Source organism: Peromyscus leucopus, chromosome X, assembly GCF_004664715.2.
Source record: "Peromyscus leucopus breed LL Stock chromosome X, UCI_PerLeu_2.1, whole genome shotgun sequence".
In the NCBI taxonomy this organism is placed as follows: Eukaryota; Metazoa; Chordata; class Mammalia; order Rodentia; family Cricetidae; genus Peromyscus; species Peromyscus leucopus.
In genome coordinates, this window is record NC_051083.1 from 100,122,673 (window position 1) to 100,145,730 (window position 23,058).

The following is a 23,058-nucleotide window of genomic DNA, read 5'->3' on the forward strand; positions in this document are numbered from 1 at the left end:
ACAATTTCTATTAAATATACTCCTAGTTGTTTTTTTTTTTTTTCAGGAACAAAGGAGTATAGGCTGATCTGAACTAAAATAATTGTTGAGTGCCTGTACAGGAAGGCAAAACAATATTCCCTATGTAAACTCTTGGAGGAAATCCATATTTGCCACCTTATGCCTGTACACAGTTGGGTGTTGTAAAGAGCAAAGTTGGCAGAAGTGGAGTTGGTAAGATGTGATCAGATTCTAGAAATATTCTCACTAGTCAACACGATTTGGTAATGCATTGGCTAAGGGGTTTGAGAGAAAATGAGGAACACAGGATGAAGCTTTTTCAGCTCTTGTACAATAAGAATGGAGTTAGCACTTCTTGAAATGGGGAAAATCCATAAAAAGCACTTTTGAGTGTGCAACAAAAGTGAATAGAAGTATGATTTCTGGAAATCAGACATTTCTACTATACATCTAAGTGGCAATGGTAAGTAAATAACAAATTCCACCATGCTGTGGTATATATCAATGCACAATTTATATAAAAACACTGTAATATACAACTTATATATAAACACTATAATATATATTGATGTACAATTGTATGTAAACACTGTGGTATGTATCAATGCACATTCCCATATATAAACACTGTTGTATGTACCAATGCACACATCTGCACACATAAACAAATGCACATATAGAAGAAGGGTATGCTATACCTTGAAAACACAAGTTTCCACACAAGTTTCATAATAATTAAGAGCTTGAAGCTCAGAGTGGTGGTGTAGAAGTAAGTGAAGTTTATACGAGTACAGCTTAGTACAATACAATATGGTCACTGGGGAACCTTTCTTTGCAAGGGATTAATGTAGTTTTCTAGGAACTCCGGTTGCTTCTGATGAGAATAAGTTGCATTACACAAAAAACTAAAAGTGAAATTAATTATTAAAGCCTTCTGACTTCCTGTCTTACTATGTGACCTCTTCTATACATGTTTTGACCACTGTGATGCTGTCTACTATGAAGCCCTCACCACTACCATGCAGAATTGAGCTGAATTCTAAGAGATCGTGCAAAGAAAGGAAGAAACGTGGGCAACATGAAAAGGAGACCACAATATAGAATGTAGAAATAGGAAATCAAGCTGAAATAAATAAAAGAATTATGTTCCTAAACTGAAAGTCTGTCACTCTAGAAAGTGCAAAGATGAGGCTCTAAACTGAGACTGAAGATAAATAGAAGTCCATTTCAACTTTAAAGTTAATCTCAACATTTTAACCTTTATCATAAAAGGTACTAATACCCAATAGAAAATAAGAAACAGGGGTTGCATTGTCATATTTCAGTTTTACAACCTCTCTTCTTTAATAATACAGAAAAGAAAGCAGTTATGTGTGGAGACCGTCCCAGTCACTTACATGGACAACAATGGGAGCTGAACCAACACAGTTAAATTGGTAATGAAGAAGATGGAAAGAGGATTAAGGCCGTATTAATTTTGAATGACTGACCATATTAGGAGGAAGGCATAACAGTGAGGTGGTTCCAGAGTTGCTGACTTGGGGGGACTACACAAGTACTTGCACATTCACTGGGGCAGATGATACAGGAGAAGACGTGCATTGGGAAATCTGCACTCTCTACAGAAATATATCCAGTGAGATGCATGGATTTGAAGTAAATTTTTACTGTAAATTAAAACTTCAGGTACTGCGATAAGACAAATCTGAGTTTGAATCCTGACTCTCCAACTTACAATGTGATCTTGAGCTAGCTATGATTATTTCTGAGTTTCAGTTCGCTCATGTGTAAAATGAGGATAGCGACAGTAACAATGTCACCAATTTATTGTGATGATTGAATCCGACAGTCATTTACAGGGCTAAGAACAGTGCATCTATATCCAGCATCCAACAAATGATCATTCAATGTGTACCTCTGTACCCCTATCTTTGAAAATTTATACTAACCAAAGGTTGACCCAGGAGTTCGGTAAAACAAATTTGAAACCACAAAGAGCAATAAATATTTCAGATCTTCTAATTCTCTGAAATTTTTATCTGTAAACTTAGATCATTAAACAAATAGTTTAGTAAAACCCAATTAAAATGCAAACAATAACAAAGAATAACCATAACCAGTGATGAAGAAATACATTGTTCCTGGTGGTAATCTCAATAGAATAAACAATTGTGAATGAATCAAGACAAACTGCAAGTATAAAGAAAAAGATTCAGAATCCAGGTGTTTATATAAAACTCAATTGAACTCATGTTGTGACATATTTGATGATTAAATTATTTACTTATATGACATCTGTATCATATATCCAGTTAACACCTTTTGAGGAAAATTACTAAAGAGTATGAAGTCTCATTTTAAAATACCAAATATAAGGACTATGATATGTTTATACCTCTTTTCACATTCCACAGTTTGTTTCAGCTTATTTCTCATGACAGAAGTTGAATGATTAAGAATCCTAGAAGTAAATCAACACATTAATTACACACTATACTGAAAAGAACATTGCATATATATGATATCTATGTCCTAAATAAACTGCATCTAGGTCAAGATCTTTCCTAGAAAATCGTATTTCAGTACTATTTAGATTTAGATGCCCATCAGCACATCATTTATGAATGAAGTTCTGAAAATCTGTCTTGCATCTTGTTATTGAAATCATTCTCTAAGTGTGGATATTTTCCTGCCATTGCATGATTACTCTGTGTGTATCTTATTCTGAATTACATAGAACATAATGAAATATTTTAGGTACCATTTTGAGTCATTTCCTTTGTCCCAGGACAGAAATGACAGGAGTTATGTCGGTACTTCATAACTATTTTCACAACAGCCAAATAATAAAGTTTAATTGCAAATGCAAAAATCAATATTAAAGGTCAATTCTTTTTTTAAAAAAAATCACAAAATTCTTAAACCTTCAATAGGAAAGAGTATTAGAACAAAAATAAACAAAAAATAATTCCCTATAAAAGAAAAGTATTTGTTCATGGCTTTATCTAATTCTAAGTATTAATCTCATTGTCAAAAGTGGTAAATTAGTAACTGACTTTCACTAAAATAAATAATTGTACATATTCAAATATTCTTATTATGCATATAAATGTAACTTAATTTTACAAAAGAATCCTTTAGACATCAACAATCTACAGACTATAGAAAAGAATTTAAATGAATTGTATATGAACTAAACACACATTGGTAATTACAGCTCTAGGTGACTAGAGAGCAGTCAGTTAGTGCCAGGTCTCTTCCTCACTAACTTGGCTCTGAGCATAGCCTCACTAAGTAGATGCAATCATGTCAAAAGGTAAAGGATTCATACAAGCCACTCTATTTCTGGGCCAACAATCACAGAATTAGGCACACTTTAAAAAAAATTTTCCTATGTACATGTGCTAAAATTTCCTTAGATCCCAAAATGCAGAATTATGGTAATGAAATATCAAAGGAAAATAGATTTTATTTAAAAAATAAATAAATAAAAGAGAGAGAAATGACAATAAGTACTATTCGGGAAGGAAAGTCAGAATTATTGTTAGGGGGAACTTGTCAAGCTGTTATGACCTTCACCATGATAAAAATGATGCCTCTCCACACCACACTTACTAGTATGATTCATATATCATACTGTAGTAGAAAAAAAGAGTTGAGGCCAACTTACATGTAAAATATGTATTATGTATTTGAAAATTCAACTATATAGAACTCTGGAATATACATTGATTTTTTTTTTTTTACTCTTTGATAAAGAAAAACTAAACATCTTCTTTGTCTAAATGTCTGTTTGAGATTACTATGCTTCCCTAACACAGTTCCCAGTATTTATTTTAACCAAACAAAATGGTAACAGTTGAGCTACATAAGCCTGGCCCCTTAATATTTATGGCTTCCACCAACTCTAGATACCTTGATTTCCGTCCTGCTGCTCTGGTCCTCTGGAAGAGTTTGTCACTGAATGATGTTCTATAACTTAAAGGCCTCCATCTATATTCACATTTCACATATATCAACCAAATCAAAAGATGGTAGAAGAGAGATTGTTTGGAGAAGACAAGGAAGTCATTAGTAAAGGAAACAGAAAAGAAAGAATGGCTAGGTTTCAAGGGTTAAGAGAACTATCCAAGTAGTTATAACAAACTAGAGGTTAACACAATGCTCCTCAAAGTGAAATGCTGGTTAATCAGGTAAAAATTATGAGAAACATGTCATAATACGTTTTATAATTCTAAACCCAAGCCCTAAATTTCTCAAAATGTACTTTTAATTTATAATAGCATATACTTCAGTTATTTAATTTTTAACAATTGCTTTTTTGTTATCTAGCTACATTACAAAGTATTCAGAAGTACATTCTTCCATAATAAAAAAAAGCTCTCAGGACACCTAAAAGCATATAAAACAGTTATGAAAAATGTAAAGCATATCAAAATAGTATAGAATAAGTTAGAAGAGTAAATACATAAAGGAAATCACTTAACTGAAACTATTGTAAAGTCTACATATACAATAATCTATACTTTAGGATAATAACCAAATATTAAGAAGCTAGCTAGGCACCCACTTACCATGACACATAAAATCAGTATAAGGCAAATCATAGAAATCATTTCTCTAATACTAACATATATAAGTAGGACTGACTTAAAATGTGGGGAAATGGATCAATAATTTATAGAGCACCATTAAAGTTTTTAGCAGAATTTCCTTCATTTTATTCTCAAGTCATTATTAAGAATAATCTTTTTTTATTATAAGTCATACATACACATGCAGAAAATAATACTGGCACTTTATTCTCAGCTCCCTTTTCAATTTTCTTCCTAATTCAGTAAAACATACCGTTTTTCTAAATTGGATTTCATTGTGTTTCATTATCTTGAATGCATGAGGTCTGACATTGATCCCCAGTATATAATACAACATTGAAAATTAACATGAGATCTACTCTGGACTCATTAAGTGTGAAGTGCATGGTTAAATATAGGCACAATGTTATAAGCAGACATCTACAATTTATTCATCTCACAAAATTATTTTTGATATTGAATTTTAAAAATATTCTTTTCATTTGAATTTTTCCCTTGGGGAGTGCCGGTTTCTATCCTTTCAATCACATTCTCCATAGGGATACGTTCCACAACCCCTACGCTCAAGAAATCCTCCAATTTCTCCTCTCAGGGAGTTAGAAAACAGACATATGGTACCGTGTTAGCTTCATAGAAGCATATTCTGTAAATCAGAAAAATAAGGGCTGCTTCATAAGCAACCTGTCTTCATAATCTGAAGCCTGTGAGTTAGCTACACAGTGATCTATTCACTGACCACTTTCCCCACTGGTTTTGATCAATAATATGTCTTCTGGACTCTTCTGTTAATTTCCTAGGACAACATCATTCACCAAATAAAAATACACACTTCCTTAACCAATCAAAGATTCTTACTAACAAGTGGCAAAATAGCTATGATGAACTTATCACTGAACTTCAACATGGGCATTGCTCCAGTCAACCCTAGTTTGAGAGGATAACCATCGTTTCTTTTAGCCTAGACCTAAAACTATGATTATTTTCAAACAACGGTAAGCAAAGGAACACTTCAGTATATAGTCAAGGTAGGAGTCCTGGGGGGCATTTTCTGATGATTGGGGTTAATCTTATACTATATTAATTACTTTTAAATAGGAATAGCAATAAACAAAAGAAACACATAAAACTATATTAATTGTATTAAAACCTAACACAGAGATTCTACATCTTCTCTGTGGAACTTTTAAAAAGCAAATTTATTTCTCCTTTAACTAGTAGATAAGAGCTACATTTAGCATGTGGGAAAAGATTACCTTTTTTTAAAGACTATAATGCTGGTTATTTTTCATATAGTGAAGAATAAAAGAAAAGGTGCCTCAAACATAGTTAATGCTTTCAAAAATTAAACAATACAGTACATAGTAATACAAAACCTTATTAGTTCTTATGTTATTATCTTGAAACGCATAAAAAATGAAGAAGAAAAAATCAGATAAAGACAAAAATTAGTGTATATATACCTTGAAGAATAAAAGGGAATTTCTGGAGAATATAAATATTTCAGCAGAACTGATGACTTTCATTACTTAAAATTTGACAAGTTTTGAGAATTCAGTTAACAAACAATAACATAACACTGGGTCCTCTATGTTACTATGTAGAAAACACAATGCTAGGCACCATTTTGTACTAGTTACAAAGGTATTGCCAACACAAACCCTACAATAGATGGCCTACTCAGATGACCCTTAACCTAAACTACAGAGAAAAATTTAAGAAATATAGATGAAAATAATAATAGCAGAGATAAAAATATAGAAAAAACTATGAATGGCAAGGTTGAGTCTAAAACTAAACTCTCAAATAGTAAATGGATATTATTGTAGAGTCGTAAAATATCACTATTCTCTTCTCATAATGAAAAATAAATGTAGCTTTGTTAAATAAATGAAACATAAACTCAAGCATTTTGTAGCTTCCAAGAGATGGTGTCAGTATGCATCATTAAGTCAAACCACATAGGTGATAAACATTTAGGCTACATATAACCTTACTATAACCAGTTTGAAAAAGACATATTAGAGCACACCAACTGGTTATTCAATATCAAATGGTCAGCCCTAAAAACATACATACAAGTTATATAGACTGAGCAAGTTGTATTTATGTATTAGGAATATATGTATGTAACTACATATATACTTATATATAATACATATGTAAAACATATACATACACACATATATATATACATGACAACAAATTTTTTAAAGTTCATGAATTTGAAAGAGAGTAAAGTGGAGAGTTATATGTAGGATAATTTGGAGGGAGAAAAAGGGAGAAATTATATAATCACCTTATAATCTCAAGTTATTATAAAAGGGCATATTAGAAATGAATTGCTAGAAAATATTAAATGATAAATAACATGGAGACATTTACATAAAGAAGTGACACCAAAAAAAGAAACAGAATGAGAATTCATTAGATAAAGAAATGATAAAGACAGGTAAGTGATATTTTCTAGTATGACATTTTTAAGAGAAACTGTAGTAGCTGTGCAAAAAAATGGTATTAGATGGCTATTTATCATATTATCCATTGGTCTGTTTTTTTTTCCCCCTAAAACAAGATCCTATACTCCTCACTTGATAAGTTTGCTTATGTTGTCTTTTTGGCTTTACATAAGTATTTATTTAGTGCATGCACACGTGTGTTTGAAAATTTGCGTGCCTCAGCTTTGGTGTGAAACTCAGAAGACAATCTGTGGGAATTGGTTCTCTTCTTCTACCATATGGGTTCCAGGGATCAAACACAAGCTGTCAGACTTGTCTGCAGCACCGTTATGCACTGAGTCATCTCACCAGCACTACCTTTATTTTGTTGGTTTTGTGGTACTGGAAATGCAACCCGGGCCCCAAGACATGCTGGGCAATAATTCCATTACTGCCTTATACACCCAGCACTCATTTAATAGATCTTTTCAGGGTTGGTTTAGTGTTATGAGTCCTTTTTTTTACAGCCCAGGCCGACTATCTCGTGACCCTCAGCCTCCTGAAATATGGGGTTAAAGGCATGCACCACCATATCCAGATGCGAAGTATTTTTAAAATTATGTGTATGTGTACATGTGAGTGGGTTCCTGTGGAGGCCAGAGAAAGATGTCAGATCCTGGAGGTAGAGTTACTAGAGTCATCCAACTTGGATCTTGGGGAAAAACCTCCAGTCCTCTGGAAAGGCAAAATGTGTTCCTAACTTGTGAATCATCCGTCAATGCAGCTGCCAGATGCTAAGTTTTAATGATATTTTTAAAACAAATGCCAATATAATTAAATATTAAACTTTCCAAGACATCATCACCATGTTAACAATAAACATTTATTTTGAATAAGTGAAGTGCAATACTACTTATCCACCCTAAATATACCAAAATTATCCTATTAATTTTCTCATGAAAAAGAAACAAAAACTTCAGTCTATTTATTTCAAGACTATAAATGTAAGGGTCTCAGTAAATGTAGATGGCAGGGAGAGTAGCACATGGTCAAACGGACTCTGGGCTCAATGAGCAAAGTGGCTGCTATGCAAGCATAAGGGCTTGCATACAGATTTTAAGCACCCACATAAAAATCCAGAGATGGCTGTATGCATCTGCAAGCCCGATCTTTGCGAAGGCAGTGGTTTCTGGAGACTCAACAGTCGGCAACTCATCCAATCAGTGAGTTCTAGGCTTAGTGGGAGACTGTCTCAAAGTACAATGTGAAAAGCAAATGAGGAAGACACCAGATGGAGACCTGTGACCTCCGTGGGTGCACACATGGCTGTGCACACACACATTTTTACACTCTACACACAAAAATGTTTAAATGAACTTAACTTGACTCTATACTCATGCTCAGGCCATGTTGGCAAAGACATGCATTTGGAGAAAGCTGAACCAGACACCTGTGAACATGGGATACTCAAATCTTCACACTGATTTAGAAACAACCATATGATTCACCTCAATTCTGGGGAAACTATATCCCAAATAATTGAGCATCTGCTAAAAAATCTAATAAATAAACTTTACCAGTATAGTACATACTCCTAAGTGCTTACACTGCAAATTCTACTGTGAGCTAAAAATTAATATGGTCAAATAAATCAGTTACTATGGTTTAGCAGAGAAGTAAAATTGTTCCGCTCATTGTCTAAGGCTGGTGTGTAGAACAAGGGCTGAGGTCATGCCTAGCATGGGTGATGCCCAGAGTTTGATCACCAGCACCACAAAAATAGATAGAGCCAATTTGTGTACATTCTGTTAGTTATATATGTGTGATTTCATATTTCTCTTCTAAGTATTTCCTGTCTCTTAGCAACTAACCTCTTGAACACGTATATTTAAAGATCCCTATTGTTTACTTGCAACTTCGTTTCCTTAAGTTGATAATCTTTTATTGATAATAAAATTTGCCTGTTCAAATCTCATTACTGAAAAGAATACCTGTTCTTCTGTTCTTGCTTCAATAACTGAGCAGCTATCTTCCTCAAATCAGTTACTTCTTTCAAATCATCATCATCTTCTTCCGGATGTAACTGTTCTTTGTCAAGTCTGAAACAGACACAGTTATTCAAAAAGTAAAGCCAACTGTGCTTTGTTAATATCTAGATATGGAAACTGTTCTAATTTTTAATTCCATGTGAGCTGAAATCCTTATGCCTTTATATGCAAAATGCTAAAGTAGAAAATAAGGAATGTTTAGGAAAATAAATCTGCATTCCCTACTTAATATAACTATAGCTAGCAATGATGCTGAAGTATAGATCATTTAAAAATTTAAAAAATATATAATGCTCACAAGTTAACAATACACACTGCCCAGCCTTGAGTATAAAAAGGACTACAAAGCTCCACATGGCCTGCTTTTAAAAATAAAGAAAAACTAGTATCAAAATTTTTCATTTTGCCACACTGCTTCTATAAGTTTACTTGTTTTGGTTTTTAAAATCTCTATGTAAAACAAAAAGAATAGTTTAAATGGGGAAATGTTAAATCGGTTCAAATGAGATTTTCAAAATGTCCAGAAATTATTAAAATATATAATTTTAACATTAAAAACCAAATTAAAGTTATTTTTCAAACTCTATTTTATATCAAAACCACTTCATTTAATAACAAGAACCATAAATAACAATAATGACAATAAAAATATTGCATTGTTATCAAATCTTACAGACACTAGTGGTGTTCAAACTTACGCAACACTTCTCATTTGATGAGGTAAGAAATTAATAGAAAAATTAAATCTAAAGAGTACAGCAAAATGGTGTCACAATTCTGTAATCTTAGCTACATTGAAGCCTAAGGCTAGAGGATCACACCTCTAGTGCTACAGAATGAGCTCAAGGCTAGCCTTGTCAATGGAACCAAACCCTGTACAAAATATGAAGTAAAAAGAGGGTTGAAGCCATAAACAGGGCGTTTTTATCACCCCTTCTAAGGCTCTGAGAACATTATAGAAGATACATAGGAAAGTAAGTATTAAAAGGTTGGGTGAAGTGCTGTGAAATGTCATTCTCTAGACCACTGATTTTCAGCCTTCCTAATGGTGTTACCCTTTAATACAGTTCCTCATGTTGTGGTGACTCCAACCATAAAAATATTTCGTTGCTACTTCATAGCTGTAATTTTGCTACTGTTATGAACTGTAATGTAAATATTTGGAGAAAGAGGGCGGGTAAAGGGGTCGTGACCCATAATTTGAGAACCCCTTCTCTAAACACCGTATAACAACTCCCAATAGTTACTTTAAAAAAAAAAAAAAAACTTCATTTGGGCCCACACAAGACAAGGTCTATCAACAGTAAGTCAAGGGAATGGGGACCTCATGAAGCTCTACCTATCACTTCTAAACTATTGGCTATTGATAGACTCGGGAGAGGTTGAATCACCATGTTTAGTAGTGTATCCACTGCTGAGCCAGGAGGTTCCCACAGTTATTTGTAAACCATGGTTGACACAGACAGCCCTGGTTAATATCAGTGGGCCCCAAAACAACATGAAAAGACATGAACAACATGAGAGAAAGAACTATGGAGATAACAGGGGTAGAAGTGAGAAGGGGGATGAGAATGACTAGAATGTGTTGTGTACATGGGTGAAATTGTCTCAAAACTCATTAATTTACAAAGTAGGACCTAGGCTATAGCATGCTGAAAGCTCCTACAGTCAATCTTCCATATTAAAAGAAAAGACTACAAGACAAAGCAATGTACTTCCTCATTGGAAAGTAGAGATAATTAACTAACAACTGCTTAGAAAATTACCAAGTAAATTTATAGATATGAAGTTTAGAGAATATGTATGCTTAGCAGGCATGAGGCATTGAGTTCAATCCCTAGCATTAAACAAAATTATCAATAAATTCACTTGAAGAAAGCATGATGTGCAGAGAAAACTAGGGAAATTGGGAGAAAACTCAGTTCAGACACTAGTGGCATTAGCTAAGCACTGTTAATACATATATAAAGTCTTTTAGCAGGAAATATAAAATTCTCTGAATTGCACATCCCATTTGTATAGATATGGAGTCAATTTCTCCAATGCAGGACTTTAGTAAGATTAAATGAGAAACATGGAAACTCACACAGTGCTGCTCCTAGTATGTGGTTAGTAAAGCTATCAAGCAACCTAAAGGGATAACTCCATCATTTTATGAGATGAAATACAAAGAAAAGATACAAATTTCAATTAATGTAATAAACTATGGAAATTACTACCTTAACATTTCCATAATCAGCCGACAAAGTGCAAAGTATGTTAAATCAAGAAGACACAAAGCCCAAGTTGCAGAAATTCAGAACTCTAGGTCTCAGCTTCCTTATTGATAAAATGATGCTGATGGCATTTCTATGACATGGTTGTTAAAGAACTCAAATGAAGCAATATTTGTGAAGACACAGTCCTCTTTGGTAACAAGATAATGCACATGATTATTATCTACTGCAGAGAGGAAAGTAAATGTCTATTATAATTATGAATTTAATTAAGGAATTCAAAGTACATGAAAGTTAACTATCTAAACATGACGGGGGGGGATATGATGTATGAAACAAATTCTTTCAAGTGCTCTCAAGTAGGAATACACAATGAATAGTCCAAGAATTCATAAGTAATGTTTTGAGAATTAGTATATACTTACTTTTTTTCATTTCCCAGTTCTTCATTTTTCTGAGACTTTTCGGAGCACTTTTCTTTCCCCTTATAAAAAGGAAAGTTATCATTTTAAATTGTATGGTATCTTTTGTATGATCAGGAAGAAGTGAATATTATTAATGTTTGTTCAATTTTGTTTACCTTAAGGAAAGAGACAAATGATCCAATATGTGTATCTCCTTGTTCAGGAACTGCTACATCTTCTGTGTTGGGATCAATAAAATCATACACTTCCTGGTCTAGGTTCAGATTAATATTATAAAATATAATAAATGTTCTAATACTTTAGTGCTTAAGATAAAAGTTCAGTTTTCTCAATATAAGATATATCTTTAAATCCTATAAATTTTCAAAGTCTATTTTAAATAAAAATCTCAGTTTTAATATGGGCTATGTAAAATAAAACTAGCAGATATCACCTGAATTACCTTTCTGAGAATCAGGCTTGTTTCCTATTACATGACTGTCATTTCTGGATGTTTGCTCTCTATTCGATTCTGAAATTTGAGAGTGAAGGCTGATTGTATCATCATCTGATGGCTGAAAGGAACAAGCATACAGTATAAGTGAGGCATTCAAAACATGACAAAGTTTATACCTCTTTGATCAAACAGGAATTACAAAAGATCTGATTTCCATCTCCATATTTCCAACCAAAAATCCATGTTACGATGAATGTTCTGCTTCTAGGCACTCCTTCTTTTGAAGTCAAGAAGCATAAGAAAAATTATAGCTGCATGTAAAATTAAAAACCTATGTGGTCAAGTGCCTTTTTTGACAAGCTCTAAGAAATAGTAAAACAGCATGGATCAACAATAGAAAAAAAACTCACTTCCGTTGTAGACAATCGCTTCTCTCCATTATCACTTCCAATTCCAGAGTCAGGGCCATGATTTTTATTTGGATAAAAATCTTCCATACTACAGAAAGAGAAATCCTAAGAGCAGTTAGAATTTTGTTCTTAAATCCACAATGCACACTTGAGCTAAAACACCCTAGACAATGCAAAATGCATACTTTTGATATCTAACATTCTTGAAGGAGGAAATACCAGAAATTTTCCTATAACATATTTTACTCATGTCATTTAAGCAATATTTTTTTCTATGTTCTCTGTAATGTAGTAGTTGATAAGAGTAATTCTCTTGAGAGATTCCAAAAAGAAAAAAGAAAAAAAAAATAGACTGCCCTGCCAGAAAATCATTTTGATAAAGACATTTATTCAGTGATTTTGGCATTTTTTAACTTTACACAATTTCCCTCTTGTTGGCTGTTAAAACAAGTATTAGTTGTATAAATAATGTGTATAATGTCAAATGTGTAGAAGGGCCTCCATTCAAAGCGCTATTAAATGGTAAAACCACACAGCAAGAGAAAAGATTCACTTCTGTTGTAGACAATTGCTTCTTTCCATTATCACTTCCAGAGTGAAGACTAAAACCACTAGTCCATGTAATAATTAAGAAAAGGGAACATACTCATACACACAGTCAACAAAGTGCTGAATAAGGAACTGTTTTTTGTGTGAGACTAGAGCTGTCCTAACAAATTTGTAACTTGCATATTATGCAACACAGAGAACAAAGTGTTTATTGCACACTGTGCAATAACCATCTAGTATGTAGCAGGTACTGAGATAAGTGCTTTCAAGACAATGCCGTATCTAGCTCATTCAAAGCCCTAAGAAAATGGTTGGTGTTCTTCTATTTTACAGGCAGGAAAATATGGCAATGTAGCTCTATATACTTTGCAAATGTTATTGTAAATATGGTCCTCAGATTTTATCTGTCCTGACAGTCCTTGATTTTAGCACTATGCTATAACTCCACAAGTTATAAACCTGAGGCGCTTTTTTTCTCTTTATTTCTTTTTTGTGAGACAGGGTGTCACCTTAGCCCTAGCTGCCTGGAACTTGCTATGATGTACCCAAGCTTACCTGAAAATTTCCATCCCTCCTGCTTCAGCCTCCTTAGTTCTGGAATTACAGGCATGTGCCACCAGCACTTGATTCTTCCTGACATTCTTCCCACCCCACCCCCACTGTTTATACAACTGGATTTATTTTAGTTTGGTTCTTGAATTAAAATTTCACCTTTCTATAATACATGGTGGCAGACCTGGTGGCCCAAGCCTGTAACTTGGAAGACATAAGCAGGGAGATCCTCAGAAGTACCAGACCATAATTGTCTATATAATGAATTCCAGGCCAGACAGAACTCCACAGTGAGACCTTGTCTCAAAAATAACAAAACAAGCCGGGCAGTGGTGGGGCACACCTTTAATCCCAGCACTTGGGAGGCAGAGCCAGGCAGATCTCTGTGAGTTCAAGTCCAGTCTGGTCTACAGAGCGAGATCTAGGACAGGCACCAAAACTATACAGAGAAACATTGTCTTGAAAAAAACAACAAATAAATAAATAAATAGATAGATGATAGATAGATAGATAGATAGATAGATAGATAGATAGATAGATAGATAAAACAAAATGCTAAAAGTCTTCAACTTCCCAAAGATATATTCCATATGACAAGAAATATTTCTTTCAAAATGTGTGTCACAATTTCAAATTTTAATACATCTAAAAAGGGTCCAATAAACTCACTGTAAGTTGAAAAATATTTCAAATAAAAATGCATTTACCATGCATCTTGACCATCATACTTTAGCAACACACAGTCCACTGTAGAGTATTGCTTTTCTACCTTTGTGGTCCAGCAACAGCTTGTTCTCAGTGCCCAGCATCACAAGGATATGCTCATACTATATACTGGCATCCCGGAAAAGATGAAAATTCAAAACTGAAGTATGGTTTCCATTGAGTGCATATAGTGCATCATGTGTGACTCTGTGCGTGTGTGTGTGTGTGTGTGTGTGTGTGTGTGTGTGTGTGTGTGTGTGTGTGTGAATGCTATGGTTTGAATGTGTTGTAAATTTCACTCCCAATGCAAAAACACTGGCATGTGAGGTCTGGCAGGCGTTTGGGTCATAAGAAGAGATTAACCTCTATTGTAGGAGCTAGTTTTGTCCTGGAAATAGATTTGTTACAGGAGTAAATTTGACACCCTGCTCACATCTCTCACTTTCTTATTCTTGTCTGTTGCCTTTTGACATGCTGTGGTGCAGTAACAGGGCCCTCACTGAATATGCCCCCCATATCTTGAACATAATCAGTTTCCAAAACTATAAGTCAAAAAAATTTCTATTCTTTAAAATTATGTGGTTTCAGGTATTCTTTTAAAGCAGTATAAAATGGACAGAACTCTTATTTATATGGATCTGTGTCCCACGTAGAATGGAAATTCCAGTAGTTGCCAAAACAAGCATGTACAGCTTTCAACAAAATATGCCCTGAATCTAACAGCAGGTATTCAACAGCTATTATAACAAAAAGCTACTGAAAAAAGAACACCATTACTAAAATAATCTCACTTGTAAAAAGTAGGAAGCATATTAGTAGAAATTACCATAGATGTTAATTCTAATTTTAATAGAAATTTAATGTTGTTCTACTACTACTATTAAACAAAATACATTTTAGAAACTGAATATAATACTTAAATATCTTATGAAAACAAGCAAAAAATTCATGAGCAAGTTCTGTTTGGGAACTCAAGACTTCATTGTTAGTACTTACTACAACCACATTCTAAATACAATCTAAATACATCATATAAATCAATGACAAACCTTTAAATCTTTTAGGTGGTCATAGTCTCCCTTTCTGTAGTCTTACCCCATTCCAAGTTATTTTCCATATTTCTTGATGGAATTATATTTTCAAAAAGCCTTTCAGAGCAATCTACATCTTGAAGGTATGAATTAAAAAGAATAACATATCCACCATATCAAAAGGTCATAACGAGGATAAGTGCAGACAAAGAATATCAAGGATACATTATTTTGGACCAGGAGATAAAGAGTTATAGCTGAATGTTAGAGCATTGCATTCAACTCCCAGCACGGTAAAAAATAAAAGGTCACGCACATACACAAAGGGCTGCGGTTACAGTTTAGTGACAGAGCACTTGCTTAGATTGAATACTCAACACAGGAAAAAGAAAAGAACATTACGAAAAGGGAAAAAGGCACCTCTAAAATATCTTCCTTTTCCATCAACTTCAGTTCAAAGTCAAATTCTACTTGCTATTACAAGGATTAAAGCAGTGATCAAAAAGACCTTGCCTTCTTGGGGGAGGGAATGAGGGGTGGGTTGGGGGGGAAGGCGGGAGGGGCAGGAAGGGGGAGGAGAGGGGGTTTGTGATTGGTATGTAAAATGAATAAAAAATTCCTTAATAAAAATGTAGGCTACCAGATATAACAGTCAGGAAATCAATGCTTCTATTTATACTGTCAAACTTATACATTTTCTGTGCCAAAATAATGCTATCTGAAAATAAATTCTCATATTCAATTCAGTATCCCAGAAGTTATTCATTGACCAATGATGATGGTCAGCCAAATACATTTTGTAAACACTGGTTTTATCAGACTAAATACATTCAGTATACCCAAGAGTGATAAATTTCTTTTCTAATAACTGAGGACAATCATCAAGTGAAACTGTAAGACTATCAAGGCTATTCACATTACCTGTCTGTGAGAGGCTGAGAAGGCATTCTTTTACTCAGCGATGGAAGATCCAGGGAATCTGGTTTCTTATCCATTCTACAACAGGCTTGTATATTTAAGTACTTAAATATGTGTACTTTACCCTTTAAGCATATCTGTAAACAAAAAATGAAGTAGATTTAGTAATAACTCCAAATATAATTTTTTACCTATATGAGTGTTTTGTTTGTAGGTATGTGCACCTTCTGCATGCCATATAGCAGAGGCCAGAAGAAGATATGGGAATCCCTGGTAACAGAGTTATAGATGATTATGAGCCACCTTGTGGGTGCTGGGAAACAAACTCAGGTCCTCTCCAAGAACAGAGAGTGCACTTAACTGCTGAGCCATCTCTCTGCCACCTAATTGCAAACAGAAAGGAACACTATCAAGTTTTATATATGTGTATATATATGAACTCAAATTAGGCTGAGATATCACAATCTTGTTACTTTGTATATTTTAATGAATTATATATGTGGTGCAAGGAAGAAAAATGTGACAATACTGATAACGAATAAAAATATTCTATCACCTTTTTATCAGAAACGTATTTTATATTTCTTTTTACTTTTTTCTTTGTTAAGAATGAAGTTTTTGTTCTTTTCTTTCTTTTTTTTAAAAAAAATTTATTTATTTATTATGTATACAGCATGTATGACTGCATGCCAGAAGAGGGCACCAGATCTCATTACAGATGGTTGTGAGCCACCATGTGGTTGCTGGGAATTGAACTCAGGACCTCTGGAAGAGCAGCCAGTGCTGTTAACCACTGAGCCATCTCTCCAGCCCCTTTTCTTTCTTTAAGTGAAAATAGATTTTTTTCACACAGTACCTTCTGATTATGATTTTCCCTTCCCTAACTCATCCTAGATCCTCTACACTTCCACACCCATCCAAAAACCAATCTATCTATCATTATTATATTATTATTAATTATTAAAAGACAAAATAAAATAATAACAAACCTAAATAGAACAAAACAAAGAAAATACACAGAAAACACATACAGACACTGAGATACACACATTCATTCACACACAGAGAAAAGCTATAAAAACAAAATTGGAAACTATTATATATTTCCAAAAGATCTGTAAGATTTAAAAAAAGGGCCCAGACAAAGCATTGTGAAAAAACCCTCTCCCATACACACACACACACACACACACACACACACACACACACAACACACACAAAAGAAAAAAAGAAAAAGAAGAAAAAAACCTTCAAAAATACCATTGATTTCATTTTGTTTTGGCCATCCACTGCTGGGCATGAGGACTGTCCTTAAGTGTGTTTGGTATACCAAGGGAGAAAACTAATTTGTCCTTTGCAAGCAGTTGTGAATTGAAGATAGCTTTTAGGTTAGGGATGAGGGCTTATATTTACTTCCCCTCTCAGTGATGGGACCCTATCTCGCTTAGACCTGTGCAATCCCTGTGTATATTTCTTTTTAAAATAAATCACTTATTCTTTAAAAGGTTCATTTTTACTTTATGTATATGTGCGTTTGCCTGTGTGTATGTAAATGTACCACATGTGTGCCTAGTGACCATGGAAGGCAGATGCTGCAACTGGAGTCACCATTCACACACTGGAAACTGAACCTGAGTCCTCTGAAATTGCTCTTAACTGTTGAGCCATCATATCCCAAGCCCCTATTTTTTTTTTTATATTTCACTCACATTTTCTTGTTAAAAGCAAATATACAAACTACTAAAAACTATAAAATCTATGTCATGAACGATACTTCTATTAGAAAAATAAGAAATATACCATTCACTATATTAGTGAAAATAGAAAAAAAACAATATATGTTGTTGTGATATATTGCGTACCCTAATAAAGTTTGCATGAAGATCAGAGGCCAGAGCCAGCCATTAGATTAGACATAGAGGTTAGGCAGTAGTGGAACACTTCCTTAATCCTAGCATTCAGCAGGCAGAGAGATCCATCTAGATCTCTGAGTTCAAGGCCACACTGGAAACAGCCAGGCAGTACTGGGAAGCACACAGGCCTTTAATCCCAGGAAGTGGCAGCAGAGCAGAGAAAGGTATATAAGGCCCGAGGAAACAGGAACTAAGGCAATTCAGCTGAGACCCTTCTGGGTGAAGACTCAGAGGCTTTCAGTCTGAGGAAACAGGATCAGCTAAGGAGTTGGCAAGGTGAGGTTGGCTGTGGCTTGTTCTGTTTCTCTGATCTTTCAGCTTTTATTCAAATATCTGGCTCTGGGTTTTTTATTGAAAGACCATCTAATATTGGAACAACAATATGTAATCTCACCAAGTCCAGAAAATGTTGATATAAAATGTAAAAAAAGACTAATAAAAATAACAAACATATAGAGAATAGATCAGTTAAGAAGCATAATAATTGCAAGGCAGTTGAAATGAAGTTCAACCAGGAAAACACCCTGAGAAAATATTTCCCTGAACATACAGAAAAGCAATGGTAAGAAGTAACCACTAGACAGAAAAAGGGATGGTGGATGAAGAGATGACTCATGGGGTAAAACACTTGCCACAACATCATGAGGACCTAAGTTTGAATCCCTAAAATCCACATTAAAAAAACAAAAACAAATATAGTAGAACAAGTTTCTAATCCCAACGCTCTTACAGCATGATAGACTATGAAGACAAGAACATCCCTTAAAACTGGCAATGAGCTAGCCCAGCATATGCAGAGACAAAACAAGAGATCATTTTTTAAACAAGGTGGAAGTACTAACACATGGGATTGTCCTCTGACCTCCACATATGTACTGTGGTATGTGCACACCCACACTTACACACACACACACACACACACACACACACACACACACACACACACGAGCACATGCATACACAACACATACTCATATGTAACACGAATCTTAAATGGTCATATTAATAAGAACAAACTCAGAGCCAGGTATTGGGTTAACGCTGAATGATCATAGAAACAGAACAAGCCACAGCTACCTCAACTTGCCAATTCCTCAGCTGATCCTGTTTCCTCAGACTAGATGCCTCTCAGCTGAACTGTGCTGCTCAAAAGCCTAAAAGCTTAACCAGGCTATAGTTCTTCATTCTCATGCCTTAAATACCGTTTTTCCTCCTGCCTTTACTTCTTGGTATTAAAGACATGAGTCACCATGCTTGGCTGTTTCCAATGTGGCCTTGAACTCACAGAGAGCCAGGTGGATCTCTGCCTCTGGAATGCTAGGATTAAAGGCATGTGCTACCACTGCCTAAGCTCTGTTTAATAATGTGGCTGTTCTGTTCTCTGACCCCAGTTAAGTTTATTAGAGTGCACAATATTTTGGGGAACACAATACCACCACACTCATTCATACACAGATTTTTTTAAAAAGAGATTAAGAACTATTATAAAGTAATAAGCACAAAACAAAAGAGCCAAGACAGCCAAAACAATCCTTAACAATGAAAACAGTGCTAGAAATCACTATCCCCGATATCAAGTTATACTACAGAATTATAGTAATAAAACAGCATCATACTTGCACAGAAACAGACATACTGAACAACAGACTAGAAGACGCACATATAACTACCAGACTTTTAAAAAAGAAGGTAGCAAAACACACTAAAGAAACGATAACATCATACCCTTCCATTCCTCACCCCATTTAACCTTTATTCCATGACTCTTCTTCCCTTTTTCATCCCATTTGTCTTCTAACCCTACTCCTTTGAAATATCTTCCTATTGTCCCTTACTAGTTTCCTGACTTCTCTGGGTACTACAATTAGAACACACACATTAAAAATGCAATACTAATATTCACATGTGAGAGAAAACACATGGCATTTCCTTTTCTGGGTCTGGACTACCTCAGCAAGGATAATTATTTCCAGCTCCAACAATTTTTATAAGAATATAGGTGAATTTTCATCATGGATATGTACCACACTTGAATTATCCATTCATCAGTTGATGGACATCTCAACTATAGCAACTGTGAACATGGATGACCAAGTATCCATGTAGTAGGATACAGAGTCCTTTGGGAATATGCCCAGGAGTGCTATAACTAAGTCATATAGCATATCTAATTCTAGCTTTTTTGAGGAACTGCCACACAAATTTCCATAGTGGTGGCATCACTGTGTACTTGCACTACAGTGTAAGTGAATTGTCCTTTATCAACATCCTTGCCAGCATTTGTGGTCATTTGTTGTTGAGGTTTTGTTTTGTTTTGTTTTTTAATAGCCATTCTCACTTGAATAAGATAAAATACCAAAGCAGTTTTAATTTTCCATTTCCATGATAGCTGAGGATGTTGAACTTTCTGAAAGTATTTGTCAGCTATTTGTATTTCTTTTTGTGAAAATTCTGTGTTTACTTTCATTCCCCAATTTTATATATATAATATATATATATATATGGTTTCACAAAAATACATTATTAGAAGAGAATGTAAGATTGTGGGAGCCCACAACTGATTCAGTTTCCCAGTTTGAACCTGAAGTCTATTCTGAGTCAATAGAGTTCCAGCTTGCTTGCTCCAGGGCTGTGAGGAAGTCCTGATTAGCCTGCAGAGTCTCACTGAAGGGCTTGAGAATGTTCTGATTAGCCAAGGAAGAAGAAACACACTATCTAGCTAGATGCAGGCTGCTGACACCAGATTGGGGGTTTAGCTCTGTGGCAGAGCACTTGCCTAGCAAGCATAAGGCCCTGGGTTCAGTCCACAGCTCTGGAAAAAAAAGAAAAAGAAACTGCTTGCTCCTTGATGCAGACAGGATTGAAAGTGGTTGAATGCCTGTGCTGTGCATTGCTCTACCTCTGTCCTTCAAGACTGTATATAAGCTGGCTGTGACATAAACTCGGGACTGTCTGGAATAGACTGGCAGTCCTCTCAACTGTTTTCTGTCTTCTTTATTGTCTCTACAAATCCACACACCTCTACCCAGTTACCTAGGTGACTGTCAGCAGGCCTCAACATTAGATTTTAACAAGTTCCTCACATTCTTATGAAGCCTCTACTATCTAACAAAAACCCAGTGCCAGGCATGGGAAACTTCCTTACAATTTTCTGATTAAGGGCATCAAAGGGACCCCCAAAACAATATATGCTATATCAATGGCCTTCATGGATTCTAGAAAAAGAAGGTAAGATTCAATCGCTGAAGACAGAATACAGTTTACTTGTAGGAACTGTAACCAACACCTTTACTAGCTGTAAGTTACCTCCCAAAATAAACCTCCTTTTTAACTATGTGGTGCTGCCTTAATAAATCCCACAATATCCACAATATCCAGCACCCAATGTGGGACACGAACCCACGACCCTGGGATTAAGAGTCCCATGCTCTACCGACTGAGCTAGCTGGGTTTTTAAAATATATAGCCCAGGCTGGCCTCAAACTTGTGATCCTCCTGCCTCTGCCTCCTTCAGCAAATCCTACCAGTATGCTCCACCACAACCAGCTTTTTGTAAGGAACCCTTCTTGAACTGAAAACTAGCAGTTGTAGTTTCAGAAGGAACCACAAATGCAATCTGCCAACAAATCAAAACAAACAATAGGAACACAAGTAGGAACACAGCTGTAATATCAATGAACTATAATATTGACCAGTATAACAAGATATTCTTAAAGATACAACAATGGCACTAATATCTTGGGGGTAACCAAGTCAGTTCAAACGACTTAAGACTCAGTGGGAATAGTATCTATCCCTAGTGAATGAGCCGGCTTTTTGGAGCCCATTACATATGGTGGGACACCTTGCTCAGCCTTGATGAAGGGGAGAGGGGCTTGGACCTGCCTCAACTGAATGTACCAGGCTTTGCTAACTCCCCATATTGGGCCTTTCCTTTTCAGAGGAGGGGATGGGGGATGGGCTGGGGGAAGGCTAGGGGATGGAGTGAAAGGAGGGATGAGAGGGGGACCTGTGGTTGGTATGTAAAATGAATACAAAATTCCTTAATTAAAAAAAAAGAAAAAAAGACTCGCTCAATAGAGGGGAATTCTTGCTTGGCAGTGTAAATTTAACCAATTATCCATGACTGAGGAGCCCATGGAAAATAGAAGAGAGCCAACTGCTGCACATGACCTAAACCAGTATAATCTCTACTGCATTACAAGTATTTATCCTTACAACCACAAATAAGTGTAGCTCCCAGCCCTCATTAAAGGCCTTATTTTTGCAGTTGATAGAGATCATTAAAGAAAGCCACAACTACAGGGAACCCTGTGGAAGAGGAGTAGGAAGATTGTAAGAGCCAGAAGGGATGGGAGACACCAAGGAAACAAGGCCCTCTAAACACAGCAGAACCAATGCACATATGAACTCACAGAGACTGTGCCTGCACAGGTCTAAGGCAGACAGAGTCCAGTGCTGACACAACCCCAATCCCTAACCCAGAAGCTGTCTCCAATTGATAACTACTTGCAAACGAATTAGTTTCTCTAATTGGCGTCTGACTGGGCATATAAATCACTTTGAAGGCCAGGCCCCAGGCCCAGAAGTAGACACCAACTCGAAATAAACTCAATGAAATTTTTTGGAAGTTTTCTTTTCTTTTTTCTCATAATGCTTTGTCTGGGCATTTTCTTTCCTTTTATTTTCTTTTCTTACCATACAGGCCCATTATTTATTTATTATGATTTGTAATTTTTTGTTTCTAGGGGATTTCAGCGCACGCACGCGCATGCGTGCGTGCGTGCGTGCGTATGTATGTGTGTGTGTGTGTGTGTGTGTGTAT

General features: G+C 35.3%; 1 protein-coding gene across 3 annotated transcripts in view; it reads right to left on the bottom strand.

Moving 5' to 3' along the window:
* The window catches only part of Lrch2 (leucine rich repeats and calponin homology domain containing 2), a 91,145-nt gene that overhangs the window by 21,772 nt on the left and 46,315 nt on the right, over positions 1-23,058 (bottom strand). For 2 of the 3 annotated variants that reach the window (XM_028858491.2, XM_028858492.2), the window contains exons 6-12: positions 16,324-16,457; positions 12,566-12,653; positions 12,162-12,273; positions 11,875-11,972; positions 11,720-11,778; positions 9,022-9,129; positions 2,396-2,461 (exon numbers count right to left, since the gene is read on the bottom strand). In XM_028858491.2, coding sequence (XP_028714324.1) covers positions 2,396-2,461; positions 9,022-9,129; positions 11,720-11,778; positions 11,875-11,972; positions 12,162-12,273; positions 12,566-12,653; positions 16,324-16,457 — 665 coding nt within the window. Of the gene's footprint in view, positions 1-2,395; positions 2,462-3,915; positions 3,994-9,021; positions 9,130-11,719; positions 11,779-11,874; positions 11,973-12,161; positions 12,274-12,565; positions 12,654-16,323; positions 16,458-23,058 lie in introns of all 3 variants that reach the window. The other variant, XM_028858490.2, reaches the window with a different exon arrangement.